Source organism: Ahaetulla prasina, chromosome 1 (genome assembly GCF_028640845.1).
Source record: "Ahaetulla prasina isolate Xishuangbanna chromosome 1, ASM2864084v1, whole genome shotgun sequence".
In the NCBI taxonomy this organism is placed as follows: Eukaryota; Metazoa; Chordata; class Lepidosauria; order Squamata; family Colubridae; genus Ahaetulla; species Ahaetulla prasina.
The window spans coordinates 352364561-352391949 of record NC_080539.1 but is presented as its reverse complement, the minus strand read 5'-3'; the positions used below and the strand labels follow the sequence as shown (position 1 = coordinate 352391949).

Here is a 27389-nt window from a genome sequence, read left to right as displayed (position 1 = left end):
TTCTTCCGAATATCTGAAGCTGAAGCTACAGTAAATTGTTTGCTCATTTAGCCCAGCATTTCCACTCCAGTAGGCATTACCTTTCTTCCCCGTCATAATTTTAAGATTTATTCCAGCATGAATACAATATTTTACTGAAACTAGGCTAAAATTCCTTGAACGAGACAGACCATCTGAGATTGTGCAATAATGCTGCATTCCACTGAACTTAAAGGAAGCGATGTTGCTACCTGAGCTTGATGAAGAGTTTCTAATCTGTATTCATGATCCTTCCGCACATTTTCCAGCTTCTTCAGTGCTTGTTTTTCCTTTCAAGAAAAAAAACACAAAAGTGGGAGAAGAAACATACACGTTTGAGCCTTCTCCTAATGTAGACAGAGGAAGTGAAATGTAAAATGAGAAGTGTTGTGGTCCGCCAACAGCCTGCGGAGCTGGCAGCAGAGTCGGACAGTGAAGAGGCTGGGGAGGACAATGGGCCAGTCCTGGAGTCAGGGGAAGGCCCGGACAAGGGCTCTGCATCAGAGGCAGAGATGGGGCCAGGGCCATCTGGGAGCGAAGCGCAACTCCAGAGCCTCCAGATGCGGACAGCAGAGAGGCAGAGGAACAGGAGGAGCCTGTTCCTACGTGCACGCATGCAAAGAGCTGCCAGAAGGCAAGAGCAGCTGAAGAAAAAAGGACAACTCGGGAGTAAGGCCAGAAGATGATTGGCCACTCCCATAAGGCTTAAAAGAGCAGCAATGGGCCATGGGGTTCTTTGTAGAAAATCAACGTTGATTTCCACGCTTGTCAGCATCTTTTGAACTTTGTGGGCTTTTGCCAAGAAAAGCCTTTGGCAGGTTGCCAAAGACATCAAAGGTTGGTGATAAGGATGAGAGACTGGTTATTAAGAATTTTGTTTTGGACGAAGCTGAGAATGAATTAATTCTCAGCTGTTTTAATAAAATAAGTTTGTTGAGGACTGAATTGTGTTTAGTAATCACTACTTGGGCCTTGGTCACAACAAGAAGAACTGAAGGCAATGGCAACATTTGAACAGAGGGCAAAGAGCAATGTTAGTTTATTTTAAATTCTGAAATTGGGAAAAGTGTTGTATAGGCCTCCTCCGTATGTGTGTGTGTGTGTGTGCCCTTAAATCAATAGGGTAATGCAAACAAAGGAGAGGAAATCATAGAAACAAGGAATCTTGACGAGATTTGATGGTCAAAATTAACAATTTTGACCATCAAAATTGTTAATTTAAATTAAATAATTAATTTAATAAAATTAATAAAATTAACAATTTTGACCATCAAAAAGTTAGACACAAGGATTCACCATACTTTTTGCGATATAGGCACTTAACAATACTCTTAAGCAGTATGGAAAGAATTTAAAAAAATACACTTGTGCATACTCAGTCTTACTGGAACTTCATCTGAGAGACTTAATCTTTTCAGGTAGAGTAATTCTGAGGACATACCAGAATTACAATGAAAAAGCAGAGAGGAAAATTCAAATGTAAAAAAAAAAAGAAGGAAAAAATTTTTGGAGGTTAAACTTGTTGTTTTCTAAAACCAAAATAGCCACGAGTAAAAAATGGAAACGAGAAGAGAATTTTCCTCTTAAAACTACAGTAGTATAATAGAATTAACAGAGAAAATATATAGGAATATAAAATTTCTATAATAGTAATTAGGATCAAGTAAAATAGATTCTAGATTGTTCAACCGAGCAAACTAGCTGTTATTGGTAATCATTCTGGTCTAATGATGAAAGAAAGTTTCATCATTGCTTCTACAGACAAGCCAGAACTTGGCTTATTGGCTAGATCAGGGCTGTCAAACTCCTGGCCCGTGAGCCAGATGCATCACGCGCTGGCCACGCCCATGCCCAGTTTAGCTAAAGGGGGGGGGAATCCCAATACGTCATGTGACACCACCGTAATGATGTGAGTTTGACACCCCTGGGCTAGATTATAATATAATTCTTCCCAGGTGAACTAGAGTGCCCATTTTTCAGAAAAACATAGTTCAAGACTTTTTACAAGATGAGTACCTGTTGCAATGCCTTTAAGTCTATCTTCTGGCTTTCCAGCTTAGAGTAAAATTCATCCACTGCCTTCCAAAACCATAAAGAAATACAAAACGTATCAAGAAAAAGGAAGTTAGAATATTTGATTGCACCAGTATTCCTTACTTAGATCTACTTAAAATGTCCACTGGAAATTTGCAAAACAAATTTCAAACACAAAGTTTGCCTCACTAAAGACACTTCTTTGTGCAGGTTTCATTCTGATCACCTTTGCAACAAACGTTAACTTCCCCCAAAAGCCGAGTAACATTATCTCAAGATCAATAATTCAAAATCTTAATGTTCTCCTTAAACATTCGAGAAGATAACCAAATCATTCTCATTAACTAATATAAGGAAGAATTCTTGTTCAGTGTAATTAATTACATATCCAGCCCTTGATATGATAAAAATGACATATAACATCCAGAACCAAGCATAGCACTGTACCTTGTTAAAAGATTCAAATTCCACATAGGGACATTTTGAGTGTTGCGAAAACAAGAAAGGGTGAAATTCCTCATACCTGAAAGATATGCTTTGCATTAGTGTTTGCTGACCACCATGGCACAGCACAGTCACAAAACCCATTTCTCTCAAAATACATACGTGAGGATTTCTTCAGGAGACTTGTTTGGTTCCAGACTTGGTTTTTGCTCCCTTTTTTGGATGATGTAGCCCTATTAAAAAGATGGAGGGAAAGGAAAATCCTTATGCATTACATCTATTTTTTACTGCTGGAAATTTGTAAGAGTATATCCTCTTCAACCACTGCAGGTCTTCAGTTCAATTAATGAGGCTTTCTGTTGCTGCTCTCTTTTACAGTTTGTTCTGTTTTTCTGCTAGCCATTTAGCATCCAAAGAGTACTGAAATACGACATAAACATTAGCAATGTGGCCTCAGGGTAGTAAGCCCAAGGCCAGAATTTCTTGGGAAAAGAATTAAGAAATGGCATGAAGCAACAGAAAACTCAATGTGTAAATTCCTCGGGATAATATTTGCTACAGCATCTGTGGTGTTGAAGGCCAAATTTCCCTCACCTTCACCTCCCCAGCTTCTTTTGTTGATATAGAATTTCCAAAAGAACCCTCGGCAGCCCTGGTTCTTAACTAGAAAGATTTAAGGTATTCTCCCCCTGAGCAGTTGTGCTGCTGCAAAGCTAGAAATGCTTTAAATCCATTGAGTGCGCCAGGTATAAAAATCAATGCATTTGTCCCCAAATTATAAAATACCTTGGCGTTAAAGTTCTCGGTTTCTTCCATACAGTCTTCAGCTTTTTGTAAAGCGGCTAGTGCCTTTTCAATACCTAGAAGAAAAAAATAGGTATTGAAACTCAAGATGTATAAAACTGCACATTCTTGCTGTGGCACAGTATATCCTCTGTATGTTAGGACTGTCAGAGAATAGGCTGCCCAGAAAATTGCATGAACCCTAAGATCAAGATTTTTTTTTGAAAAAGGGAAACAAGTTTTTAAATAACTATTACATAATATTATAGTACACAGGAAATTATGCCAGGCATTAACACATTCAAACGTTTCAATACCTACCTTTACTTTCTATCTGCTCTACTTTGATGCTACCTGAAAATCCTGCTTCTATAAGGCAATGTTCAATCAGAGTGATCCCATAAGCTGTTTTTTTTGGGGGGGAAAAAAAAGAAAGATAATAGTTAGATAAAAGATAATAAAAGCTCAAATTTGAGGAAGAAAGGTGTGGCTTCTTCCACATCATTTACTGGACATGCTATTTTTTAAGAGGGATGATTTTGATTATTTTACAGATGTATAAAATGAGAATTCTCAAAACAGAGTTGAACATTTTGATTTATACATATTTGTTATTTCATATCCTCAAATAACGTACGATCAAATCACCTTGTAATTTTCTTAAAAAAATAGAAGAAATTGATACTTACGAAGGTGAGGATTTAGGACTCTCTTTAGTTGATCTCCTTTAGGTGCACTTGTTATTAATTCTGTTAACCTACGAAGGAGTGAAGAAATCTATTTTTAAAAAAATTCTGATAATATACTGTTAACATATACAATAAAGTTAAGGAGGGAATATTTTCTCTGCTCAGAAGTCATCAATCACTTTAAAAAACAGATTATTCAAATTCAAACCTAAATAATGTACAGGAATTATTTGCATAATGGATCAAAAATAACTTCCTATACAACTGCCATTGTTAAATACAGCCTAACTCAACACCAATACTGTTATTTCATGGATCTAATAAAGCAGCCTCCAATGCATATATATGCAGTCCATTTGTAAATCTTTACTATGGCCCAAGATTTTTCATTTAGAAATAGTTTCCTTCTGTGTTCTTTAAAATATTTATTTGCTTCCCCTATTGTAAAATGAGCTAATAAAACTTTTAGCAAGGAAACAAAAATCTTAGGAGAACTAAGTATTTCACACTACTTCATACTACAATACTATTTCTCTCACTGCAAACCATGAGGCCGTCTTTACTTGTTTAGGGCCAGAAAGCCTTTGAAATATCCTTTTGACAAGGTACATTGTTTTATCAAAATACTCCTTAACATATTCGAATCACAAGTTTCTGGAGGCAAAGTTTCTTTTTTTATGATAAAATTAGAAGTATTACAAAAACCTATCATACTACTTACAAAAATGCAAAGTGAGAAAAAAAAACATAAGCAAACATTTTCTACCTCCAGCCACTAGATCTCTTAAAACATGTAATTTATGCTTATCTCTTAAAGCAGAGGTGTCCAAACTGGGCAACTTTAAGACTTTCTGGCTGAGGAATTCTGGGAGTTGAAGTCTGCAAGTCTTAAAGTTGACCAGTTTGGACACCCGTCTTAAAGCTTGAGTTTGCCCCAATTGTAAGCTCTGTATAAAATATAATACTACCTTTCTAAACTGGGCAATGATGTTGCAGTTTTGACATGATCAACTGGATAATGTTCCCGCACTGCAAACTTGACATCATCTGCATCATCTGTGCGAAATCTCAGGATATTCAAAATAAGGTACTCATGGTCAGTAAGAACAATATTGCCCTGCAACAAATTCAGAGCAGTTTGTCATTAAAATGCAGATATGAAACTTTTTCCACAGAACCTCAGATTTTGATCTGTGTATTTTCCCCTGCGCAAGCTAGAGCGGATATTCAGGTAAAGTTGCTGGAATATTTCCAAAATACTGTAAGAAAATTTGAAAAAGAGACAGCACCAGAAGTTAATTTGGAAGCCCTAAATAAATGAGGATATGATGAAAAGAGAAATCTTTCAGAGTTAGGCAGAATCACCTTGACATGAAGGCAAGGGTGAAATCAACTTACCTTCCTTACCGGCTCGGAAGTCCACACACCGCACGCGCATCACATGCGTGCGCAGACATCCTGTGCATGTGAAAAATCTTCTGCGCATGGGCAGCGGGTGTCACCGGTGGTTCAGAAATCGCTACCAGATTGCCGAACCACCGGCCACAATCGCTACCGGATCGCGGAACCGGAAGCATTTCACCCCTGCATGAAGGGATCTCCTTCCCAAGTTTCTTACTCAACAATGGCAAGAATCAGCTCTATAGGCCATGATATCATCAGGAGATATGAGGAAATAGAAAGTCATATATGCCTTCTTCCCAACCTTGGCATCCTTCATAGATCTGAATTTTAAGATGAGCAGAGATTAACACCTAGATTAACATTAGGCCAACGATCAAGATATTTTAAATTTTAGCTAATATTTTAATGTTACAGCGATTGAATCAGTTTTTTAAATTTGATAGTGTATTTTAAATTTTGGGGGATTTTTGTCGTTTTATTGGCTGTACACCGCCCTGAGTCTTCGGAGAAGGGCGGTATAAAAATATGAATAAATAAATAAATAAATAAATAAGAACTAAACAATACCGCAATCAAGGATCTGTCCAACAAGCTAACAGTAAAGAGCTCATCCAAAGAACCACCAAGGCTTCTTCCACCAACATTGACAGCAAAAGTGTTATTTAAAATGAAAGCAAATCCCACTCTGTCCCAAAGGTGCTTTTTTCTGAGCTCTGAACTGAAGAAGCTTCTTGGATGAGAAGCGAAACGTCTTCAAAAGAAAAACCAGAAAGTCCAGTTGCCTCTTGAAAAAAGCACCTTGGGGAAAACCATGACCTGGATGACGGAGAATCTCCATAGACAAATCCCACTCTCTTCTAGCACTGATGATGTTACCTAGTTTGGGTAATGAAACATCTGCAAAAAAACAACCAAGCTCAGAGAGCACCAAGGACCCCTCATTGGAATGTTAAGTTTCTAATTCACCACCACTACAGCCAAGTCTAAACATTCTGTGAGCTCATCCCCACATCTGATAGGAACCAAGGTGGAGTATTTACCAGATGAGAATTTTGGGAGGAAACCCCCCCGCTTTTTTTTTAAGAAAGCATGTAGAGGAAAGAGGCTGTCCCCAGGACCCTGTCTCAGACATTCTTTCTCTACTTACTCTGTCATAAAGCTCTATAATCAAATGATATGCTGCTTCATCACTCCCAAACTGGAAATCGACTATTCTATCAATGCCAAGTTGCTTCACACTCACAAGCCTTCTGGACTTTAAATGTTTGCGACACTGTTGATGAAAAGAGAACAAAGAAGTTTTAAAACAATGGCAGAGTATTTGTGCATTCCATCAGAACAGAGTTGGCAACCTTTCCATATATAAGAACATAAGAACAAGACCATCCATCATACATTTAGGAATATTTCAAAACTGTTCTAACATGTTATGGAGTAAATAGATCCTGGGATTTGTTTTTGCCTTTAATTAACCACAAAAAAGAAGAAAAAAGTATGTACATTTGTATGTGTATCTCATGCATATATATACATATGTACACACACGTATATATAATTTTCCACAAAAGTTTCCATAAAAGAAGATTCAATTTCATTGTTTTATCCTTATCTACTTTTTATTACAAAAACTTCAATTTTCATGGAAATGCCTTGAATGAATTACAGCTTAGCCACATATTATCTTGCTGCCCTTGGATGAGGATAGTGTGTTTGTTATTAAATAAAATAAAATAGTTGTTAATAGTCGGTCAGATTACTATGAAAGACTCCGTTGCATTTAACAGTGGGAAGCCAACATAGTATCAAGCTAAAAAGTACATATACGTCTCTGTAATGCATGGCAAGTTTGGTTTACAGATATTGTAACTCCCATCATCTTTCAACATTGGCCATGCTGGCTACAAACTGATAAGAGTTGGCGATAACTATGGTATCTCCAGAGGGCCACATTGTCCACCCCTACTCTAGGAAATGGTATGGCCTGAACTCAGCTATGAATTCAAATGGCCAGGCTCACAATTCAGTTCACTTTAAGAAAGAATGTTAATATCCTACTGAAGTTACACTAATGGGAAAAAGCGCAGATCAGCAGCTATGCATATACTTTGAAGGTCCCAGGTTCAATCTCTAACATGGACAGACAAAATGATGAAATAATAATGATGGAAAAGATCCCTCCCTGCCTTAATCCAGAGACTGAGTAACAGAATAGATGCTGAATCAGAAAAGGATCCTTTTATGAGTTCCTGTTTTGTGTACTTAGAAAATACTATGCAATTATGAGGATGATGAAACCACAAACCATGTTTTATTTGGGAAGTATTTGTAAACAAATGTACTCTAAACTAAACTTTCTTGAACTAAATGGAATTACAGGTAGTCCTCGATTTACGACCACAATGGAGCCCAATAATTCCATTGTTAAGTGAAACATTTGTTCAGTACGTTTTGCCCTATTATACAACTTTTCTTGCCACAGTTGTTACTTCAATCACTGAAATTGTTGCGAATGGAATGGAATGGAATGGAATGGAATGGAATAGAATAGAATAGAATAGAATAGAATAGAATAGAATAGAATAGAATAGAATAGAATAGAATAGAATAGAATTCTTTATTGGCCAAGTGTGATTGGACACACAAGGAATTTGTCTAGTGACACGGTTGTTAAGTGAATCTGACTTCCCCATTGACTTTGCTTGTTAGAAGGTGATTGAGTGACCCCAGGTCACTGCAACCATCATAAATATGAACCAGTTGCAAGCATCTGAATTTTGACCACATGACCACAGGGATACTGCAAATATCATAAGTATAAAAAGAGTCATAAGTCATTTTTTTCAATCCCTGTTGAAGTAAACTAGCAGAATTTCTGATTGAGTCAGAGAAGAAACAACTGCCTTGTTGCTATCTATCTTGCAAAACACCATTTATGTATCTGGTTGTTATTAACCCCAAAACAAATTCTGCCAACCAAACTGATATTTACAAAAGGAAAATCAACAATTACTAGCTTCCGTTTTCTCACCATTCTGCAAGGAATCTTTAATGAACAAAAGAAACTCAACTTACTTTCATTGCAAAACCAGATGGCATCATGTTTTTTGGCCACTCAAATTCTGTCATGTGAATCCTAATGCCAGATTCCAGAAGAAGTGTAGCCTTGAAGTCTGGTCTAAAAGACAATGCAAACAAAAACATAAAAACCAGCCAACTGATACCGCAGTTGTATTTTCTCCTAGAATCCTAATATATATAAATATTCTTATTATCAAAACTTCCATTTTGCTTTCCTTTTTCACTTAATTCAATACCTTAATTTAGACAACTGAATCATAAATAATATTAATCTATAAAATCTGCATATGCCGGTCACTTGACTGAACACCCAAAAGCGGCATACAATCAAATTATTTGTGTCAGGGTCTTTAAAAGATTATACACTATGATAGATACAGCCCTAGATAATATAGACATTCTGGCAGATTTTCTTTAAAGATGTCTCATTAAAGCTTTCTCAGAGGTCAAATATTGTGATTTATTTTTTAATTACTATTTTAAACACTGATTTTTTTAAAAAAAATATTAGATACAGCAAGTTTGCCAATTTTAAGATACTGAATACTGATATAAGCTGAACTACTGCTGTTCAAACTTCTATTAATTTGTAATATCATTATTTTTTGGGGAAAAAATTGTACATTTGCTTTAAAAAGGCACTTGGTGTGTAAGTCAACAAACGATGTACTGAGGGAGATGGGGACTTTAAAAATATGAAAAATAAATAAGCACCAACAACAGAAATAACCAAAAGAAAACAAAAGAAATTTTGTTCTTACTTTTGGAATCGGATTAGATATGTCTTATTATCCACATCATAAACATTGTTTACCCTCATTCCCAACAAGCTGTAAAAAGAAAAGAAAAAAAATTAGATCTCTATATATTTCTTGTCAAATTATGGGAAAAAAGAATTTTTTTAATAAACTCTTTAGCAAATTATTACAAAAGACAAATTGATCAGCAAACATTTATCCATGTACTCAGAAGGAGATACCTGATTTCATGCACTTAACTTATGCCTCATACAGGTAGTCTTTGACTTACGACCATAATTAAGCCCAGAATTTATGTTGCTAAGTGAGAAATTTGTTAAGTGAGTTTTGCCCCATTTTAAGACTTTTCTTGCCACATTTATTAAGTGAATCATTGCAGTTATAAAATTACGAACACAGTTAAATGAATCTGGCTTCCCCATTGACATTGATTATCAGAAAAGGTCGCAAAAGATGATCACATGACCCTAGAACACTGCGACCGTCATAAATATGAATCAGTTGTCAAGCATCTGAATGTAACTCACATGACCATGGGGATGTCACAACGGTCATAAGTGTGAAAATGGTCATAAGTCAGTTTTTTCAGTGCCATAGTAACTTCGAACAGTCACCAAACAATTTAAGCCAAGATCTACCTGTATTCAGTTAGATGGCAGAATGGTCAGGTATGGTCAGTACTTGGAAGGGAGGCCACAAGGAAATCCCAGGGCTGTTGGCTAAGTGGGAGGTCGACAAATCATGCCCAAGAAAGGCGATGACAAGCCACTTCCAAATTAGTGCAAAACTCAAGCTCAAATTGATGGAGACTTTATATCAGAGGTCTTCTAACTTGGCAGCTTTAAGACTTGTGGACTTCAACTCCCAGAATTCTCCAGCCAACTATGCTGGCTGGAGAATTCTGGGAGTTGAAGTCCACAAGTCTTAAAGCTGCCAAGTTTGAGGACCCCCTGCTTTATGTCAACACTATTGTTTACTTAATTTCAAATAATAGTTCCCAAACTAAGCAAATTAGAGAGTCTGAATAGTTCAGAGTGGGAGAAGGGGCGCCTGAAACCATCTGAAGGCACAGAGCGGATTTCCGCCAACAGCCATCACCAACCAACCAAAAGCCGGGAAAGCTAAAAAGGGATCACTTGCTTGGAAGCTACCGGTTGAGGGGCAGGGGCGTATCCAAAAGGGATTAATGGGCGGGGCCGGCAGTCATCGGGGCGTGGCTTAGAAAGACAGCCAAAGGCCGTACCTGTGGCGCAGTTCTGCTATAACCGCCCTGATATCGACCGTGCTGAAACGGGACTTCATGGTGGACGGAAACGAGCCCCGAATCCCTCTGCACGGCTTCCCTACAGTAGTTCCCAGGTGCTCCTCCGATAGGAGGCGACCGGGCCGAACGCCTGCGCGTCGGATTACGAAACTATGGCGAGACGGCGGGACCAAACTTCTTTATTTCGCGGAGGAAGGCGGAGCCAAAACGACTAGCTCCACGAGACGATTATGCGGCTTTGGGATCGTGAATCTACTGTTATTTGCACGAAGTTTTCGGAGCTACGAGAGCCGAAATTCAGCTATTCAAGCGGCGACCTAGACAGCGGGGTGTTGTTGGTTTTTTTGTTATTTTGCAAATCCTATGCAACTACTTGGGGAGAGAGATTAATACTGCATACTGCTTTAGGCGTATTATATATATTTAGTTTAACTTCGTGTTATTTTTCTTTTTGGTTAAAAAAGCAGATGTTCGCAAATAACGATGAAAAATATCAACTTTTATAGGTACAAGTAACGCTTGAAAATATGTATTTTTTAAACTTGGAAACTATTTTTATTCGTACTGCAAATAGTTATTAGCTCGCATTTTTATTTATTTTCTAACTTGGACCTGAACATAAATGAAACATGACTTCCAAAGGTTGGTATGATGGGGAATCCAAAGTTCACAGACCAATCCAGCTACTGCTCTTCTCAATCTTCCAGACTATCTTTTTCTTACTTGCTTTATATTCTGGTCAGGGGTGAAATCCAGCAGGTTCTGACAGGTTCTGGAGAACTGGTAGCACAAATTTTGAGTAGTTGGGAGAACTGGCAAATACCCCTTTTGGCTGGCCCCAGAATGGGGTGGGAATGGAGATTTTGCAATATCCTTCCCCCAGGAGTGGAGAGGGAATGGTGATTTTACAGTATCCTTCCCCTGCCATGCCCACCAAGGCACGCCCACCAAGCCACACCCACAGAACAGGTAGTAAAAAAAAATTGAATTTCACCACTGATTCTGCTCTATTCACTGATTCAAAGCAGCTTTCAACCTGCTGTGGGTAAACAGGATTCAATTTTTTTAAAAAACAACAACATACAATTTAACAGCCATGAATGTAACGGAAAAATAGCAAAATAAAGCGTCCTATAGCTTTATTTTATTCATTTATATTTTTTTACTCATGTATATATAGGAAGAATCTCAATTCACCTGCCCTAGAGGATTACTGAAATAAATCCTGTGGCAATTATTGGGGCAAGTCAAACCACTGGAAGTATGCTGTTCCAGAGAAAGGGGGATACATTCTTCCTAATATAATTGAGTGGAGAAAGAGTACTAAGAGCAAGTGATCTTGATATCAGATTTTGAACCACAAAGAGCTTCAGGTGTGAAAAATAGCAACTTAAATTGCCTCCAGATAGCAACCACACAGCTCTTTTATAACTTTTTTCATGCAAAACCAATATTAAACACATGATTTTTGATGACTTTATGGGCAGGTCCATATAGTCATCTTGGAAAGAAGTGGGTATGTCTTTTTCAAGGGGGTTATGTCATTTTCGAGATCACTTATGCTTCTTTTCAACGTTTTTAAACAGTATACTAAATGAAGATTTACTATCCTGCTGAGGCTGAAGATAACTGTCCAAAGTTCCTCTCACAAGCCGAATTAATTTGTGCTTTTATGCGTAATGTTCAAGCAGAAGACATGGAGAAAAAATGATTAAGAAATTGTATAATTACTTATTGCAAATTAGATTAGAAGATGAAGAAGTAGAAGAGACAATGATAACATGGGCAAAAAACTTTGGTTATACAATAGAATTGGAGAGATGGCAACAACTATGGGAAAGGAATTATAAACTAACAATGGCAACTGCTTATAAAGCAAACCTATATAAAATGTTTTATAGATGGCATATGTCACCAGAAAGGTTAGCAAAAATGTTTAAGGATAAATCAGCTAAATGTTGGAAATGTTTGCATTTGCCAGGATCATATTATCATATGTGGTGGTCATGTACAGAAGCAAAAGCCTCTGGTGGCTCAGCAGACTAAGTCTGTCTGTTATTAACACAGCTGCTTGCAATTACTGCAAGTTCAAGTCCCACCAGGCCCAAGGTTGACTCAGCCTTCCATCCTTTATAAGGTAGGTAAAATGAGGACCCAGGTTGTTGGGGGCAATAAAAGTTGACTTTGTATATAATATACAAATGGATGAAGACTATTGCTTAACATAGTGTAAGCCGCCCTGAGTTTTCGGAGAAGGGTGGGATATAAATTCAAATAAAATAAAAAATAAATAAAATAAAATAAATAAAAAAGTATTGGATTAGAATACAGACATGGTTAGAGGAAATGTTACATCGGCGTATAGAATTAAAACCAGAAATTTTTCTATTGGGCATCTTACTGGAGAGATACAGTAAAGAAGATACGTATTTAATCATACACATAATAACAGCAGCAAGAATTGTATTTGCTCAAAATTGGAAGGTAGAAAAAATCCCGTCAGAAGGTAAAATAATAAAGAAGATTTTAGATTGCACAGAAAGGAACAGATTAACATTAAGAATAAAAGATAAAGAGGAATCGGTATATTTCAAGACATGGGGAAGATTTTATGCATGGTTAGAAAATAAATATGAATAAAAGATGACAGATTAATAAATCATACAAGGTAAAGGTAAACGAGAGAGAAGACAAAAAGAAATAGAAACTCAGATGACACCTGTGTAAATGGAAAAGGGGATGTGGGAAAAGAATGTTACTACATAAATGTATAATTATGATGATAGATGTGTAAAATTGAAAAAGTATATATTAATAGAAAATTGGGGCTGCTCGGATACCAATAGGGGAAATATTGGACAACAATGGAGAGAGGAGTAGAGGATAAGATAGGAGAGGAGGAGAGAGAGGAATAGAAGAAAGGGAAAAGGAGAGGAAGAAAAGCTAAGGAAAAAGAGTAGGAGAGAAGGTTAGAAAGGGGGAGAAGAATGGAGGAGTGGGGGAAAGGAAGGGGAGGAGGAAAGAACAAAGGAGAGGATAAAAGAAAGTAGGGAAGGGAAAGAAAGAAGGTTTGTTGTAAAATAAGGGAGAAGGAAGTGTAGAAGAGCAACCCTGAATATAATTAAAAATCTTTTTTTTCTTTCTTTAGAAAATATATGTATATGTGTGATTATCTATGAATAAGAGAATGTACATTTACAATATGTTTATATGAAATAAAATAAAAAACTTTTTAAAAAACCAATCAGAAGACATGGCCATGGACATCAGTATTTGGGACAGCAATCCTTTAAAATTGTATTTAACTGAATGGCCACTTTTCTTTTGAGTCACCTTCTGGGAGGGACATTCTAGTGGGGAACATAGTCAAAGGTCATAACCTAGATATTATTGCTGTGTATCATTCTAAATATTTAAAATAAGTGTTTTGGACTGCTTTTAGGAATGATTAAACTTACTGTGGTTCTTAAAATAGCACCATCTTTTTTCAGGCACATGTGAAACTCTTTAAAAAGGTTCTGACATGCATAACGGAAGAGCTGTGCTTGTGCAAAATCCAAACTACTTCCAAATAATTTTTGAAGCATACACACCTGTAGTAATATGAGTTGCATTGTGGCCTCCCACTCAGAAGGTTGAGAGTTCAATCCTAGGTAGTGACAAATATTTCACTCTTAAGGCGCAAAGAAAAAATATCTGCTACAAACTCCACATAGGCATCAGGAAGAGCATCTGGCCAGTAAATGCTCCGCTTCATCCAGTTGCCCCGACTCTATCTTGAATTAAGGGACTACATGGTGGTAAAAAAAACAACCCACACCTGTACTAGAAACCCAATTTTGGTACACAATAGATAATCCAATTCAGGAGCTGGGTTTCATTGGTTGGGGCAATCCTTGACCAACAACCAATTGTTTAGTGATTTGAAATGAAGACAAACCCTCCAAAAAATACTTATGACCTGGTTCCAAGTGCTGCACACATACACATGTGATCACCCAACTGCATTTTTTGTGCTCTTGGCGCACATTTACAGCTGTTTGCAGCTAGGAAATTGACAAAACATTCCAAAAGAAGCCAAGAAGCCAAGAAAATAACACAAATATGTCCAATAAGGATTCAAATTCAGCTTGAAGGACATGTTATCCATTTTGTTTTGTTTTGTTTGCTCTGCATGCAGAGGTTATATTGTAACTTGTCTAATCTAGACATATTAACTGCATGATTGGATCTGCAACCTGCTCTGCTTTTGATTTTTCTGTCAGAATTGTATATTTGATTAGGAACTTGTTTTTTTCCTAGGCTCAATTTATCCAACAAATTTAGCCTCCCCAGGAGCTGGGATTAGTGGCTGTTTGCTTCTTGCCTAAAGTTATTATTTGTATCATTTCCTATTAGTCTGAAGGTGGCAGCAAAGAACAAAATTCTAAAATATGATACCAAATACCAAATCATACAGGAGAATAAGAATACTTTTTTTCTGAAGTTCACCTATACATAAGTTAAGTCATAGATACATATCCTTAAGTAGTCCAGGGGGGATAATCTTCATGCCATAGCTGGCTGAGAAATTCTAGGAAGTGAAGTCCATACATTTTCAATGTTAAGAAGAACTGCCATAAAGGCTAGCAAATTTATTCTGATCCAAATGAAGATAAGTAAGGGGTGGGCAATCATCTATAAGTTGCTTCTTAAGTACATTTGTCAATTGTTTATTGTAGCATGATTCCTTTTTGGCTTTGTTCTAATCAACAGATCTTGAATTCCATGTACTATACTCGTTTCTCTTTTGTGGCTGAATGACCAGTATTAATCAGGACTTTGTGGAGAATATTTCATAGTACATGCAGAATTTATTTTCTGCTTCTTGCAGACTTAAGAACCCTGGGAAACAAGTTTAAAACAGCCTGTATGACTTCTGGGTATGAAGCATAACTGTTTCCTCCTGATCTCACCATGACTTTCATACAGTGCAGGATCTTTATACCATGATTTGCACAAAAAGCTTAATGGGTGAATGTACTCACACTAAATCAAAAATATGCAAACTACATTATAGCTAAAGAGAAGACTGCTCTATGATTATTATGTAGTATTTAGCCATGATTTGGTTAAGTACAATTAGTGTATTGTGTGAATACAACCCGCATCATAATCCCTTGCAGATTCCATAAAGCTATGCTTTTCAATGCAGCAGGTTTGGTCTACCTCATAGGGCTGTCATCCAGGAGTTCTCAAACTTTTTCAGGCACTGGAACTAGTTGTTTAAAAAAATTCCCAGAATCTTTGGTCAAGAGGCAAACTCAACTTGACTATATTCAAGTGACAGATTGGGGGGCGGGGTTGTCTTAGTTTTATAGAACCCCATCATGTTATGAAAAACCCTGTTCTATTCTTACTTCACTGAGGCCTTTCATATTTTTAATCCAGCCAAGTACTTAGATCAACTTGTGATTTCAAAATATCATAAAATCTTATTTAGCTGTGTTTTGATGTCGGAAGTCTTGCAAGGTGGAGCTCTTAACCATCAGGCTAGAAACTGGGAGACTGTGAGTTCTATTACTACTTTAGGCATGAAGGCAGATGTATAACCTTGGGCCAGTCACTCTCTCTCAGACCTAGGAAGTAGGCAATGGCAAATCACTTCTGAAAAACCTGCCAAGCAAACTGCATGGACTAGTTAAGACAGTCATCAGGTGCGAACACTGACCTGAAGGCAAAAAAAGGGAGATATTTTGGTATATCACTGTAATTCCAAAAACAGACTGACCAGTTTACCTCAATAGTAACTTTAAACATTATCTAGCTACCACTATGCTGACAGAGCAGCAATGGGACCAACTTTATACATTAGTGCCCTGATGGCATGAAACGATTCTTGAGAGGAAATGTGACACTTGGCTTTCAATCAGGTTAGGATGGTAGGGCCTGCTATTTGGAATTTTTTCCTGCAGCTAATATAGCCAGCTTTGATTATGTTACAATTTATTTCTTTTTTATGGAGGGCTCCTAATTTATGGCTATACATCTTATACATGTCTATGTTTTTCTCTTTAAAAATATATTAATAATTTAATTTGGTATACTAGTATATGCCAGATAGTGGAAAGGAGTTCAATATTTAAAATAAAGTAGCTTAGAACAGGGGTCTCCAACCTTGGTCCCTTTAAGACTTGTGGACTTCAACTCCCAGAGTCCCTCAGCCAGCAAAGCTGGCTGAAGAACTCTGGGAGTTGAAGTTCACAAGTCTTAAAGGGACCAAGGTTGGAGACCCCTGGCTTAGAACCCAGAGGTTTTTGATTGGCCAACAAAGATTTAAAATTATCTGAATTAGAGCATATCTTTTTTCCAAATACTTACTAAAGTTATCCAAATGAGTTTTTACTAACCTCTTATTAGCATATCATGAAAGTTCAAAGGCAAGGCTCAACCTGAAGCCATCAAAGGACATAGCAAAATCTATCTGAACGCTTGCTACTTCCCATGTTCTGCTTTATAGATTTTCACTTTAAATGAAAATTCTACTTTAGTTTGTATTAAAATCTTTACATATTTAATGAAAAATGCATTCAAAGAAAATATATTGTAAATGAAGAGAAAAAAAAGAGGTAGAAAAAAAACAGAAAACGTGAAAAAATACATATAAAAAAGTGCCTTTCAATCTTCTCAGCAGTTATATGTACAGTTCTAATTCAACTACTTTTAAGATTACACAATTCATTTTCTTTTTTACATTAAAAAAAATCCGTAAGTTTCCATTCCGTGGTTTCAATATCAGCCGGTGGGGTTTTTTTTCGTTTATGAGCCCTCCAACCAACTCAAGCGTTGTGATATTTCGAATGGTCTAATAAGGATATTTTCATTTTATGGAGTTCGCAAAGTTGCAACGCTACGTGTAAGAAAACCAGTGCAGAAGTTGAGATACAAAAGCATATGCAGGAAAAGAAAATCTGTTTTCAGGTACTAGTTTTCAGAAAACACAAAGCCGGGAAAAAGGTTCACGGAATCAGTTGCAAATCAAAGCGGAGAGAATTTTCAAACTTCAAACGCATCTGGCGTGTGCCGCCAGTGGAATTCCAAAAAAGCAAATAAAATTATCAATCTCATCCCTATTCTTTGCCGTCCTTGCGCCACTTAATCTTTTTAAAATGAGTTTAATGCGCAAGTCCTGACGCAGATTATCTCACTTTAATTTTTATACAGGTAGCCGTGCTACCTGTATACGCATTCTAACTTATTGCAAGCCCAACTCAGACAGACTTTCTACCAAGCATGCGCGCTACAAGGCCACGCTAGATTAATGACGATAGTGCGCTTGCGTAGTTTTTTCGGGCAATTGAGGTGAATTCTGTTCGCGTATTTTTCTTATCCTTCCACGATTGGCTGGGAATGCAACTGCAAAAAAAAAAAAGGGCAAAACAGCGCACGCGCAGATGAAATTTCTGACACGCGTTGGGGAGTGCCACGCATGCGGATTAGGAGAGGTTACCCCTTAAAAAAAGTTTAAGGCTCTTCGGTCTCTCTTTCTGTTTTAACACTTGCGCAGTTGAATCCGGGCGGAATGGATTCTTTGCGCATGCTCAAGAAAATTCTGGCGAGCCTGCGCATAAGTAAGGTGAAGCCGGAAAACTTATTGAGCAGTATTTACGCAATTCATTCCACGGAGCGTACAATGACCTCTTTCCGCCCTCTTAGACACGCCTTCCAGGCTGCGTCTGCTCATTCCCGTCGCCGAGAGGAAAACTCGCGCGTGCGCAGTGCTTTTTAATTCCCGGTGCCCTCCTCCTCGCTGTGGGCGGGGCCGCCTTTCGCAAGTGTCGGTCGGCCGAGGAGCGCGCCTGCGTGTTGAAGACGGTCGCCGCGAATCAGTCAAGCCAGGCAGTGAGTTTGTGAAGGAAAGGGTAAGGCGGGCCTTTTCCCTTTCCGGAAAGGCGGGCGGGCGGGCGGGCGGACAGGCGGAGGAGCCGGCGCGACTTGAGGTGAGTACGTGGGGAGGGTTAGCGGCTTCCTTTTTTTTTTTTTTAATTCAACGTTGCACCTCAGAGAGCCTTCCCCTGACTGACTGTTGCCCCCCCTCCCCTGTCTCTTTACAGCCACCCACCGTCGCTCAAGAGAGTCTCGGCACTGGAAAAGGAGGGGGGAGACGCCCAGGCCCGCCCTGAGGGGGACTGACTGAAAGACGCCGGGCGCTCCCGCCCTTCCCCATGAAGCCCCTCCCCTTTCTGAGCCAGCTCCGCCCCGTTTCTCTCGGAGGGGTCTCCAGGAGGGTCCTTTCGCCCCTCCGGTGGCAGTAAACGGCGTTTAAATCCTCCCCGCCTTCTCATTCTTCCTGTCGGTGCCCGTCAGGGTGGTGCTCCCTCTTGCCAACCTTTTGTCCGCCCAACGCTTGCTCTGTAGCTCAGATTGACCGGCTTCCTGGTTGTGGTGGTAGAAAATACACTTCAGCTTGCATTGGGCTCTATCCAGCAGCGTGGTGTGGCTTTTTTTTTTTTTTTGGTCGCTGGGTGTAACAACAACCCTTCTCTATCTTCTTGTGGATGCCTGTCTCTCTACTGCTACCATCATGGGCAAGGTACTGTCCAAGATCTTTGGCAACAAGGAGATGCGGATCTTGATGCTTGGCTTGGATGCAGCAGGGAAGACCACCATCTTGTACAAACTGAAGCTGGGCCAAGCGGTCACGACCATCCCGACTGTGGGTTTCAATGTAGAAACGGTGACTTATAAAAATGTCAAGTTTAACGTGTGGGATGTTGGGGGCCAAGATAAAATCCGGCCTTTGTGGCGGCACTATTACACAGGCACTCAGGGCCTGATATTTGTGGTGGACTGCGCTGATCGGGACCGCATTGATGAGGCCCGTCAGGAATTGCACCGTATTATCAATGATCGAGAGATGCGGGATGCTATCATCCTTATCTTCGCCAACAAGCAGGACCTTCCTGATGCCATGAAGCCGCACGAGATCCAAGAAAAACTGGGCCTGACCCGAATCAGGGATAGGAATTGGTATGTCCAGCCATCCTGTGCCACCTCTGGTGATGGACTCTATGAAGGGCTGACATGGTTAACATCTAACTATAAATCCTAATGATTATTTTAAACCATGACAAACTATTACTAGTCATTAAGAGAGTTAGCACGCGTAAGGAACATTGTGGCTTCCCAGAAAACAATGATTCTCTCTACTAAAAAGTTCAGAAATTAAGCATCCATAGGATTTTAATGATTGCTCACCACTTCTCCAATTACCATCCTCTCCTTCTGCACACTTGACTGCTTCCCAGTTAAATAAAAATTTGCTTGGTGTTAAGAAATGCTCTAATCTTTAACTGTTAATGAACAGAAGCATTAATCTCCGTGGCAAACTTCCAGCAATGTGGGTTGGGAGGGAAGACACACGTTGTAGCTTTGCAAAATAATTTTTCTCAAATGTTGCAATGCTTTGACTTCATTTATTTGGGTTCCGGGGCTAAATGTATCATTTATTTTAAATGTATGCTTTTGGGTTTGATAGTTTTCTCCCTCATTTATTTTTGCTGTAAATTTGCTTCTTTTTGCCATGATGCAGAATATGTTAGGTCTCTGTTATCTAGTAAAAATGAAATGAAAACCACTGTTAATGAATTAACTGCATTCTGTCCTCTTTATGGAAAGAATCTAACTAAGAAAGGAAATAAAATTCTGAATTATTTTGGCCATTGATAATAAAAGTAACATTTGAACATATGGTTGCACATTAGAACTTGATATTAGGTTATCTGGCCAACGACTTCAGAACATTGAAAGTAAGTTGTTATATCATGCATGTTTAAAATGCAAATAAGTTTCCATTCTAAATAGTAACCATATGCAGGATATGAGAATGGTGTCAAACCGCAGTTCCTGTACTTTGCAGTTTGTTAGCTTTTCAGCTGCAATATTAAGTAATTGCATTATTTTCCAGTTCTAGTGCAAAAAAAATCTCATTCCATGAAATGCAGCAATAATTTATAAGCATCGCTGTGACATGCAGTTTTTTAAAACACAAAACTTGAATGGTTAAACTATTCCTCTCAACAGTTGAGATAGGATGGCAGTATCACAATTGGACTTAAAAGCATCTCAAATAATAAATATTTTTAATCTTTAACTTGGCTTAATGCAGCTTTATGAACCTGAGAGGTTGGAAGGAACCTTCATCTGCTTTTGTGTAATTGTTAAACTTAAATGCATCAAAATAAAAGAAGGATGTGAGAGTGTGGTTTGTGGATGCCACTAAATTAAGTGCAGCAACTGAGTGGGTTTGGAAGACTTGGCTCTTTGTACACAAAATCACATTGAACATATGCAGGCAGATACAGGCAAGTTCTACCCTTTCATTCTGGCAGTACTTTTACTTTGTCTTTTGGATGTCTACATTTATAAATCCCTCTGGAAGGGTAGCTAATGATTGGGGTGGAGAGTGAGCAAATGACTATGAATGTAAACTTCCGTGTTTTTTTTTGTTTTTTTTAAGGCAATCATATTATTTTGCCATATCTCAGCATTCAAATAACTGATTAGTTGTCAAGGGAGATTATTGTGAATTCAGGTTAGCGTAAAAAATTCAATGAAGTATTAATACTGGGTGCAAAAATGTAACACAGCTGGTTTTTTATTCAGCCTTAAGGATTAATTTTGGATTTCCTCAAGGAGTAACACTCATCTGAGGAATTTTAGGAATGTATTGCTACAAACCCAGAAGAAAATGCCCATTTTCTAAAGGGTATCTGTTTAAATTGGGGCATTATACTACACTTCAGTGTTTTTTCTATTTAAATTGTGAGCTAAAGCTTGTACCAAAGATGTTTGAGGGATAAAATTATATTGAATTAGTTTCTTAAAACTCAATGCTTAGCATCACTCAACAGAAAATAAAGCCTAATTCTAGATGAATCTATAAACAATTTTAGTATAAAATCAGTGAAATTAATCTCAATAGAAAATGCAGCATTCCTTCAGAAAATAATCTTTTAAAACATAAGATGAGAACAACAAACTAAACTATTACAGTATGATTGTGTTAAATACAGAAATGTCCATAAACAACTGACTGTCTTCTGGAATAGCTAAAGCCAAGCACAAAGTAGTTGCCTAAACTGGAAAACTTGAAGATCTGTTACTGGTTCTCAAACTTTCGTATAACTAATTGCAGTGAAAACATAGGTGGGTTTACCTTTGGTATAGAATTTGTAGTACTTTTCTCCAAATGAGGCAGAATCAAATCTTCATACAAATGTAATAAGTTGGATACATAACTTGTGTATGTCATTTAATTTTGTTCCTCCAGGTATGCTGATTCTCTATGGTTGAAAAGAATACTTTCTGCTTTCCCCTTTAAATCAACAGTTTTGGATGAAAATCACTGATGTTGAATGAAATATGTGGCAAATAGATCAAATAATTTTTGCTACTGAACAAAATGTACAAACATTTATAAGTGTCCTTTTCCAAAGAAACAAGGTTCTGTCTTTTCTGTGGCTCAAAGTAGCCATAAAAATGGCTTTAGACATTTATCTTCAGCTTGCAAGATTAAATGCAATCTGTTTGAGTTCCACTCCTTTAAAAAAAATCAGTACATACAACTTCTGTGTTCATGTGACTTATAAAGTACAACTAAATACATTTTTGAATGGCGTTAACTATGTTTGATAAGTCTGTAGACTGTGATCTCCCTGAATAAAGTAAACAGGATTTTTGTGTCTGCAGTATGGTTGTAGTGTTGGTAAAAGAACTAATAAGCAGAAAATAAAACAATTATACAGCACATTTCTTCTGTTATATTTCAGTGGGGGAGAAAGAAAGTTTTTTAAATGCTTGCTTTTCAGGTTTTGTGTGGTTTATGTTGAGAGTTCTTGCCTATGGGTAAAAGCTTGTATTATGGATTTGATTAATTAAAATGTAGCTTTTTCTATTCTGGTTAAACAATTTAAAACATGGGAACCTAACCTTGCTTATCAAGTAACAGCATCTAGGTAATCATGCCTGAGCTGGGAAGCTAAGCAAGATCAGGCTTGGTTAATAGTTGAATGCAAAACTACTAGAGAATACCAAGGCTGTAAATTACAATAGATGCAAAAAACATCCTGGAAGAATGTCAAATAACTTCCTTATTGTTGCAAAATATCTCCTATAGTCCCTTGCTATTAAACTTATGTTTTGATGATAGATTTGTATCCAGAAGGTCTGGAAATAACCAGGTTGACTATAACTATTCTAGGAATTTAAGAAACCACATTTCACCAAGTCAGGCCATTAGCACATCTATTCATGGTTAATAATACAGGAGTATCTGCAGCACCGGCATCCATGACGGTGATGAAAAGTAAATGATATGTGTGATGGTGTAATCATGGAAATGCCAAAAGGTATGTTCTTATGTTCAACACTAATGCAAATTACATTTGTATTGTCTTTGTGATGTCACCATCAAAGTGTGTACAGCATTCAGACAATAATTTTTCCTTGAGGTATAGTTAGTCTGTTCTGGGCAATGCACTTTTTCTGCTACTGAATTCACCCATTGATCTTTCTTGTTTTATCTCTAGGATAATTGTTATGTTCTCATCACATTAGGATAGTAGGACTATTAGTTTTAAAATTATGCTCAAATATTAAATATTAAAACTAATCATTGAAAGTAGATTGGCAAATCAAAGATGGGTGAGTTACAATAGTCCCAAAGGTGCTTTTTCAAGAGGCAACTGGATTTTCTGATTTTTCTCTGAAGACGTTTCACTTCTCATTCAAGAAGCTGCTTCAGTTGCCTCTTGAAAAAACACCTTTGGGACAACCATGACCTGGAAGACCTATGGAGAATCTCCATAGATATGAGTTATAATACTAACAAAGTAAAAGCAATTATGCCAATTATTCCTAAAACTAAAACTGCCTAGAATAGCCCCAGAGCAAGATAGGTGGCAAATAAATTTAATAAATAATTAAAAACTAGAAGGAGCTTCTAAAATAAGAGTCATACAGCAAGTTTCTGTGAATATTTACTAGTAAATCTTCTGTGGACACTATCAAGGTATATGATTTTATAAAAGGTGAATATATTGATGCTATGACAGTTAAATGAGATGAATACATATAAATCAAAGGCAATCTGGAGGGTTGTAATTAAGGATAATTCCAATAAGGATTTAACCTTAAATTTAATATGTAAGTTTATGTGTACCATTTTCTATAAATGCTAGAGAATTTAAGGCTGCATAAAGTTCACGTTGAAAAGGAAGCATTTTAAATCAGTTGTGTATTGTTTTTGCCAAATACAGTTTAAGACTGTAAGGGGCCGGATAGCTCAGGCTGGTAAAGCCTGTTATTAAGAACACGAAGCCTGCAATTACTGCAGGTTCAAGCCCGGCCCAAGGTTGACTCAGCCTTCCATCCTTTATAAGGTAGGTAAAATGAGGACCCAGATTGTTGGGGGGGCAATAAGTTGACTTTGTAAAATATACAAATAGAATGAGACTATTGCCTTATACACTGTAAGCCGCCCTGAATCTTCGGAGAAGGGCGGGGTATAAATGTAAAACAACAAAAAAAAAAGACAATTGTAATGCAATGAATACATATCTGAAATGGAATGACTGTAGGTATTCTAAAATTTCAATGTCTTAAGTGTATTTGGGTCTTGCCAAAAATTATAAATGATCCATAAATTAATATTACTTGGTTCAAAATCCTTTACTGGCATTAAATATTAGAATTTCTTTTGAATGAAAGTCATTGAAGATTTTACTAAGACTGTTCTTGGAATTTTAAAAAATCTCAATAGATTTATTAGGATATTTAAATGAGAAGGGGAGGTGGGAAAATCAGGTTTGTTGATTGAGGTTTGGTTCAGAAGTTGTAACCGTATTTGTTCATGTTGCATCTCAAAATCTGAAAAAGTGGATTCTTAAACATATATCCAATGTTGCACTGAAATTAAGCAGCGCTTAATGAGTTTCCACCAAGTCTACTATCTCAATTGAACTATTAGAGGCGCAGTGACTCTGTGGCTTATTGATGCAGAAGGAGCTCTGGCAGTTTGAGCCCTAGCACTGCGTGGCAGGTGAGCTCCTCTTACTCGCCTCAGTGTTTATCCACTAAAAGTTCAAAAGCATGTTCTATGCAAGTAGATAGATAGGTACCACTTTAGTATGGAGACGAGCTGGTGCTCTGTGCAGGCAGACAGATTCCTGATGGCTCTGAACCTTCCCAGTTGTGGTGCCTGCTTGCGAGGCAGCTCCGGGAAGGAAGGGGAACTTAGTGATACAGCAGGAAGAGCCGCTCATCTTTCTCTCTAGTGTGAAGCCAGTTCACACCTTGGGAAGTGCACAAGCATGTCCTAAAGCAGGGCTGGTACCTTGACAAGCCAAATTACTACATGATAGTATTGTGATCTCCTGGGTACCATATGCTAATTTTAATAATAATTGAACTCTTTTGCAATATGAGTGAATGTTTGCAGCAATTACACTCTTATAGAATGTTCAAATATATATTAAATTTATATGCCATCCATTTCGTATTCTGTGCCAGCTATAGCTTCCTAATATTCTTCAATATATAGCGTGTTGCAGCAGTTCAGACCTGACCTGATCAAGGCCTGAGTGACTGGGTGCAAGGACTCACAATCCAGAAAGGGACACAACAGATGCAGAAGATATGCTAGTTAGCACAGGGTAAACATGCAAGAGTAAATTAGCCCCTGACAATTCTATGACATTTATTTCAGTTGTGAATGGTGCAAGCTTCTGAAAAATCAGAGTAACACTGAAATAATTTTAATTTGTAAACCATCATTTCCAGATCAGAGTTTTAATTGAATTGTTAGATTTATACCCAACTTTTCTTCCAGGAGTTCAAGACATGCCTAGTTTTTCCCATAGCAAAAATGCAAGGAGAGAGGATGAGCTGAAAGAGGTCCAGCACCATAATTACTCTGAGTCTCATAATCTCCAGCTATCATTGTGAGTAACTGATTTGCTGAGGATCTGTGACTCCTTTACTTTGCCATGATATAATTTGTGACTTGAACATAAATTACAGTTCTTCCCAGCTAGATTTACATAATTCAGATATCTAATTTGGTTCTTTTGGGCTCTGTGGCATTTGAAATCTCAGAAAATTTGAGAACCTGGAAAATACCTTTATGGCCCAATTTCTGTGATTTTTCTTGGCAAGAGTTTAATATAAACAATGCCAAGATTTTACACTTATCTTGATTGCTTCAGCAATTTATGTGCAAAATATTCCACAAAAGTGATTAATCCAACCTTCCAGTCTTAAAAGCCCACAGTCCTCCAACCCAGGCTGTTCCTCTGAATTACAACGAAATTATTTTTCTATTTGGTTGATTCTCTAAGATGATTCATGTAGCTTCATGTAACTTTTTACCTCATTGTTTTTACATTGCTTTACAGTACTGTCTGATACTGCAAGCTTGTTACAATGTACATTTCAACTTAAGTTACCTTTTTTTTCTGGGCTGGGGAGACTAAATGTGTTCAGGTCATGTTTATCATCCTTGTGGGAGGCTCTGTGTACCACATACCAAAAACTTGTTATGAAGGACATTGAATATCTCTTTGAAGACTAAGATTGTTGAATTGTTTACCCTCAATCTTTATGATAACACATTCCTCAAAAGTACTGAGTTTTGAATATAAACTAGAAGGGAAGTCGTGTTATGGTAGAACAATATATGGTTATCAGTAACTATTAAACATAAGTCTTAAAATATCTCAAAGCCTATGCTGGCCTTTGAAGTGCCACAATTTTCTTTTTAGTACTTTCAGGTGCCAATCTTCAAAAGGAAAAGTGATAAATGTTCTGCATTAACTGGAGGCATGAAATTTAATAATAATAATAACAATAGAGTTGGAAAGGACCTTGGAGGCCTTCTAATCCAACCCCCCGCTCAGGCAGAAAACCCTACACCATCTCAGACAAATGGTTATCCAACATTTTCTTAAAAATTTCCAGTGTTGGAGCATTCACAACTTCTGCAGGCAAGTCGTTCCACTTATTAATTGTTCTAACTGTCAGGAAATTTCTGTCAGGAAATTTCTCCTTAGTTCTAAGTTGCTTCTTTCCTTGATCAGTTTCCACCCATTGCTTCTTGTTCTACCCTCAGATGCTTTGATCACATTTGATCACATGACTTTAGATTCTCTAAAAACGTGGTTCACTATATGAACAAGAGTCTGTGAATAGAATTCCTCTGGTTCATTGTCATTTTTAGCTAATTCAACTGAACATCTTCATGGGGATTATTAGAATAGACCTTGCAGTAATTTCTTTTGTTTCATTTTTTCAGTGCTTGTTTATACTACAGACTTTCTTTTAACTACTGAATCAAAAATCTCTGATTCAGTATCCACTATACATCAGATTCTGATTTAGATACAGGGAAAAACTTTATCTAAGTAGTAGTTTTATGTCAGTCAGAGCAAGACAACAAAAAAAGGAAAGGTAGAATAAGCAAGTAGGTTCTTTCTTGGTGTTATAAATCAATTGTATCTGAATAGAGTATTTGTGTGAAACATTTTTGGCCTGAGAGATTCTGGAAAGAAATGCTGACTTTCCCCTCTATTTAACACCGAAAGGGATATAATTCTTACAAAGTAGATATTTTGCAAATGTTACAGACATAGTATATAGATTAGGCTCACACATTATATTAAGGAGGAATGTGGTTTGATTTCAGCATGATATGTTGTGTGTATCTGGCCATTTTTGTTAATTACAATGTACGGCTTAGAACATTGTATGATTATAGCCAGTTTTGCTTCTTTCAAACCATGATTAAAGAGGCAATTTATTATAAGGTAGCCATTGCATCTTAAAATACAATTTGTGTTTTGCTCAGAAATAGTATCACTTTCATTCAGTAAAAACTTTTCT

General features: G+C 37.4%; 2 protein-coding genes across 5 annotated transcripts in view; one reads left to right on the top strand and one right to left on the bottom strand.

The window, feature by feature from the left end:
* The window catches only part of NEMF (nuclear export mediator factor), a 30982-nt gene extending 19815 nt beyond the window's left edge, over positions 1-11167 (bottom strand). Inside the window, exons 1-12 of the mRNA XM_058163109.1 lie at positions 10452-11167; positions 9212-9280; positions 8445-8547; positions 6520-6645; positions 4937-5085; positions 3969-4036; positions 3601-3684; positions 3283-3356; positions 2659-2729; positions 2500-2575; positions 2035-2097; positions 231-308 (exon numbers count right to left, since the gene is read on the bottom strand). Coding sequence (XP_058019092.1) covers positions 231-308; positions 2035-2097; positions 2500-2575; positions 2659-2729; positions 3283-3356; positions 3601-3684; positions 3969-4036; positions 4937-5085; positions 6520-6645; positions 8445-8547; positions 9212-9280; positions 10452-10510 — 1020 coding nt within the window. The 5' untranslated portion in view covers positions 10511-11167. The remainder of the gene's footprint in view (positions 1-230; positions 309-2034; positions 2098-2499; positions 2576-2658; positions 2730-3282; positions 3357-3600; positions 3685-3968; positions 4037-4936; positions 5086-6519; positions 6646-8444; positions 8548-9211; positions 9281-10451) is intronic.
* A 7069-nt stretch (positions 11168-18236) lies between these two features.
* On the top strand, positions 18237-22260 carry ARF6 (ADP ribosylation factor 6). 4 transcript variants are annotated; one of them, XM_058163128.1, is made up of 3 exons: positions 18293-18451; positions 18566-19481; positions 21784-22260. In XM_058163128.1, exons 2-3 carry the CDS (start codon positions 19036-19038, stop codon positions 21860-21862), a joined length of 525 nt encoding a protein of 174 aa, XP_058019111.1. In that variant the 5' UTR covers positions 18293-18451; positions 18566-19035; the 3' UTR covers positions 21863-22260. The 4 variants fall into 4 exon arrangements, with proteins under 4 accessions (XP_058019110.1, XP_058019108.1, XP_058019111.1 ...); XM_058163127.1 differs by having other exon boundaries at positions 18237-18353; positions 18566-22260; XM_058163125.1 differs by having other exon boundaries at positions 18257-18373; positions 18566-22260.
* Positions 22261-27389: the final 5129 nt, after the last annotated feature.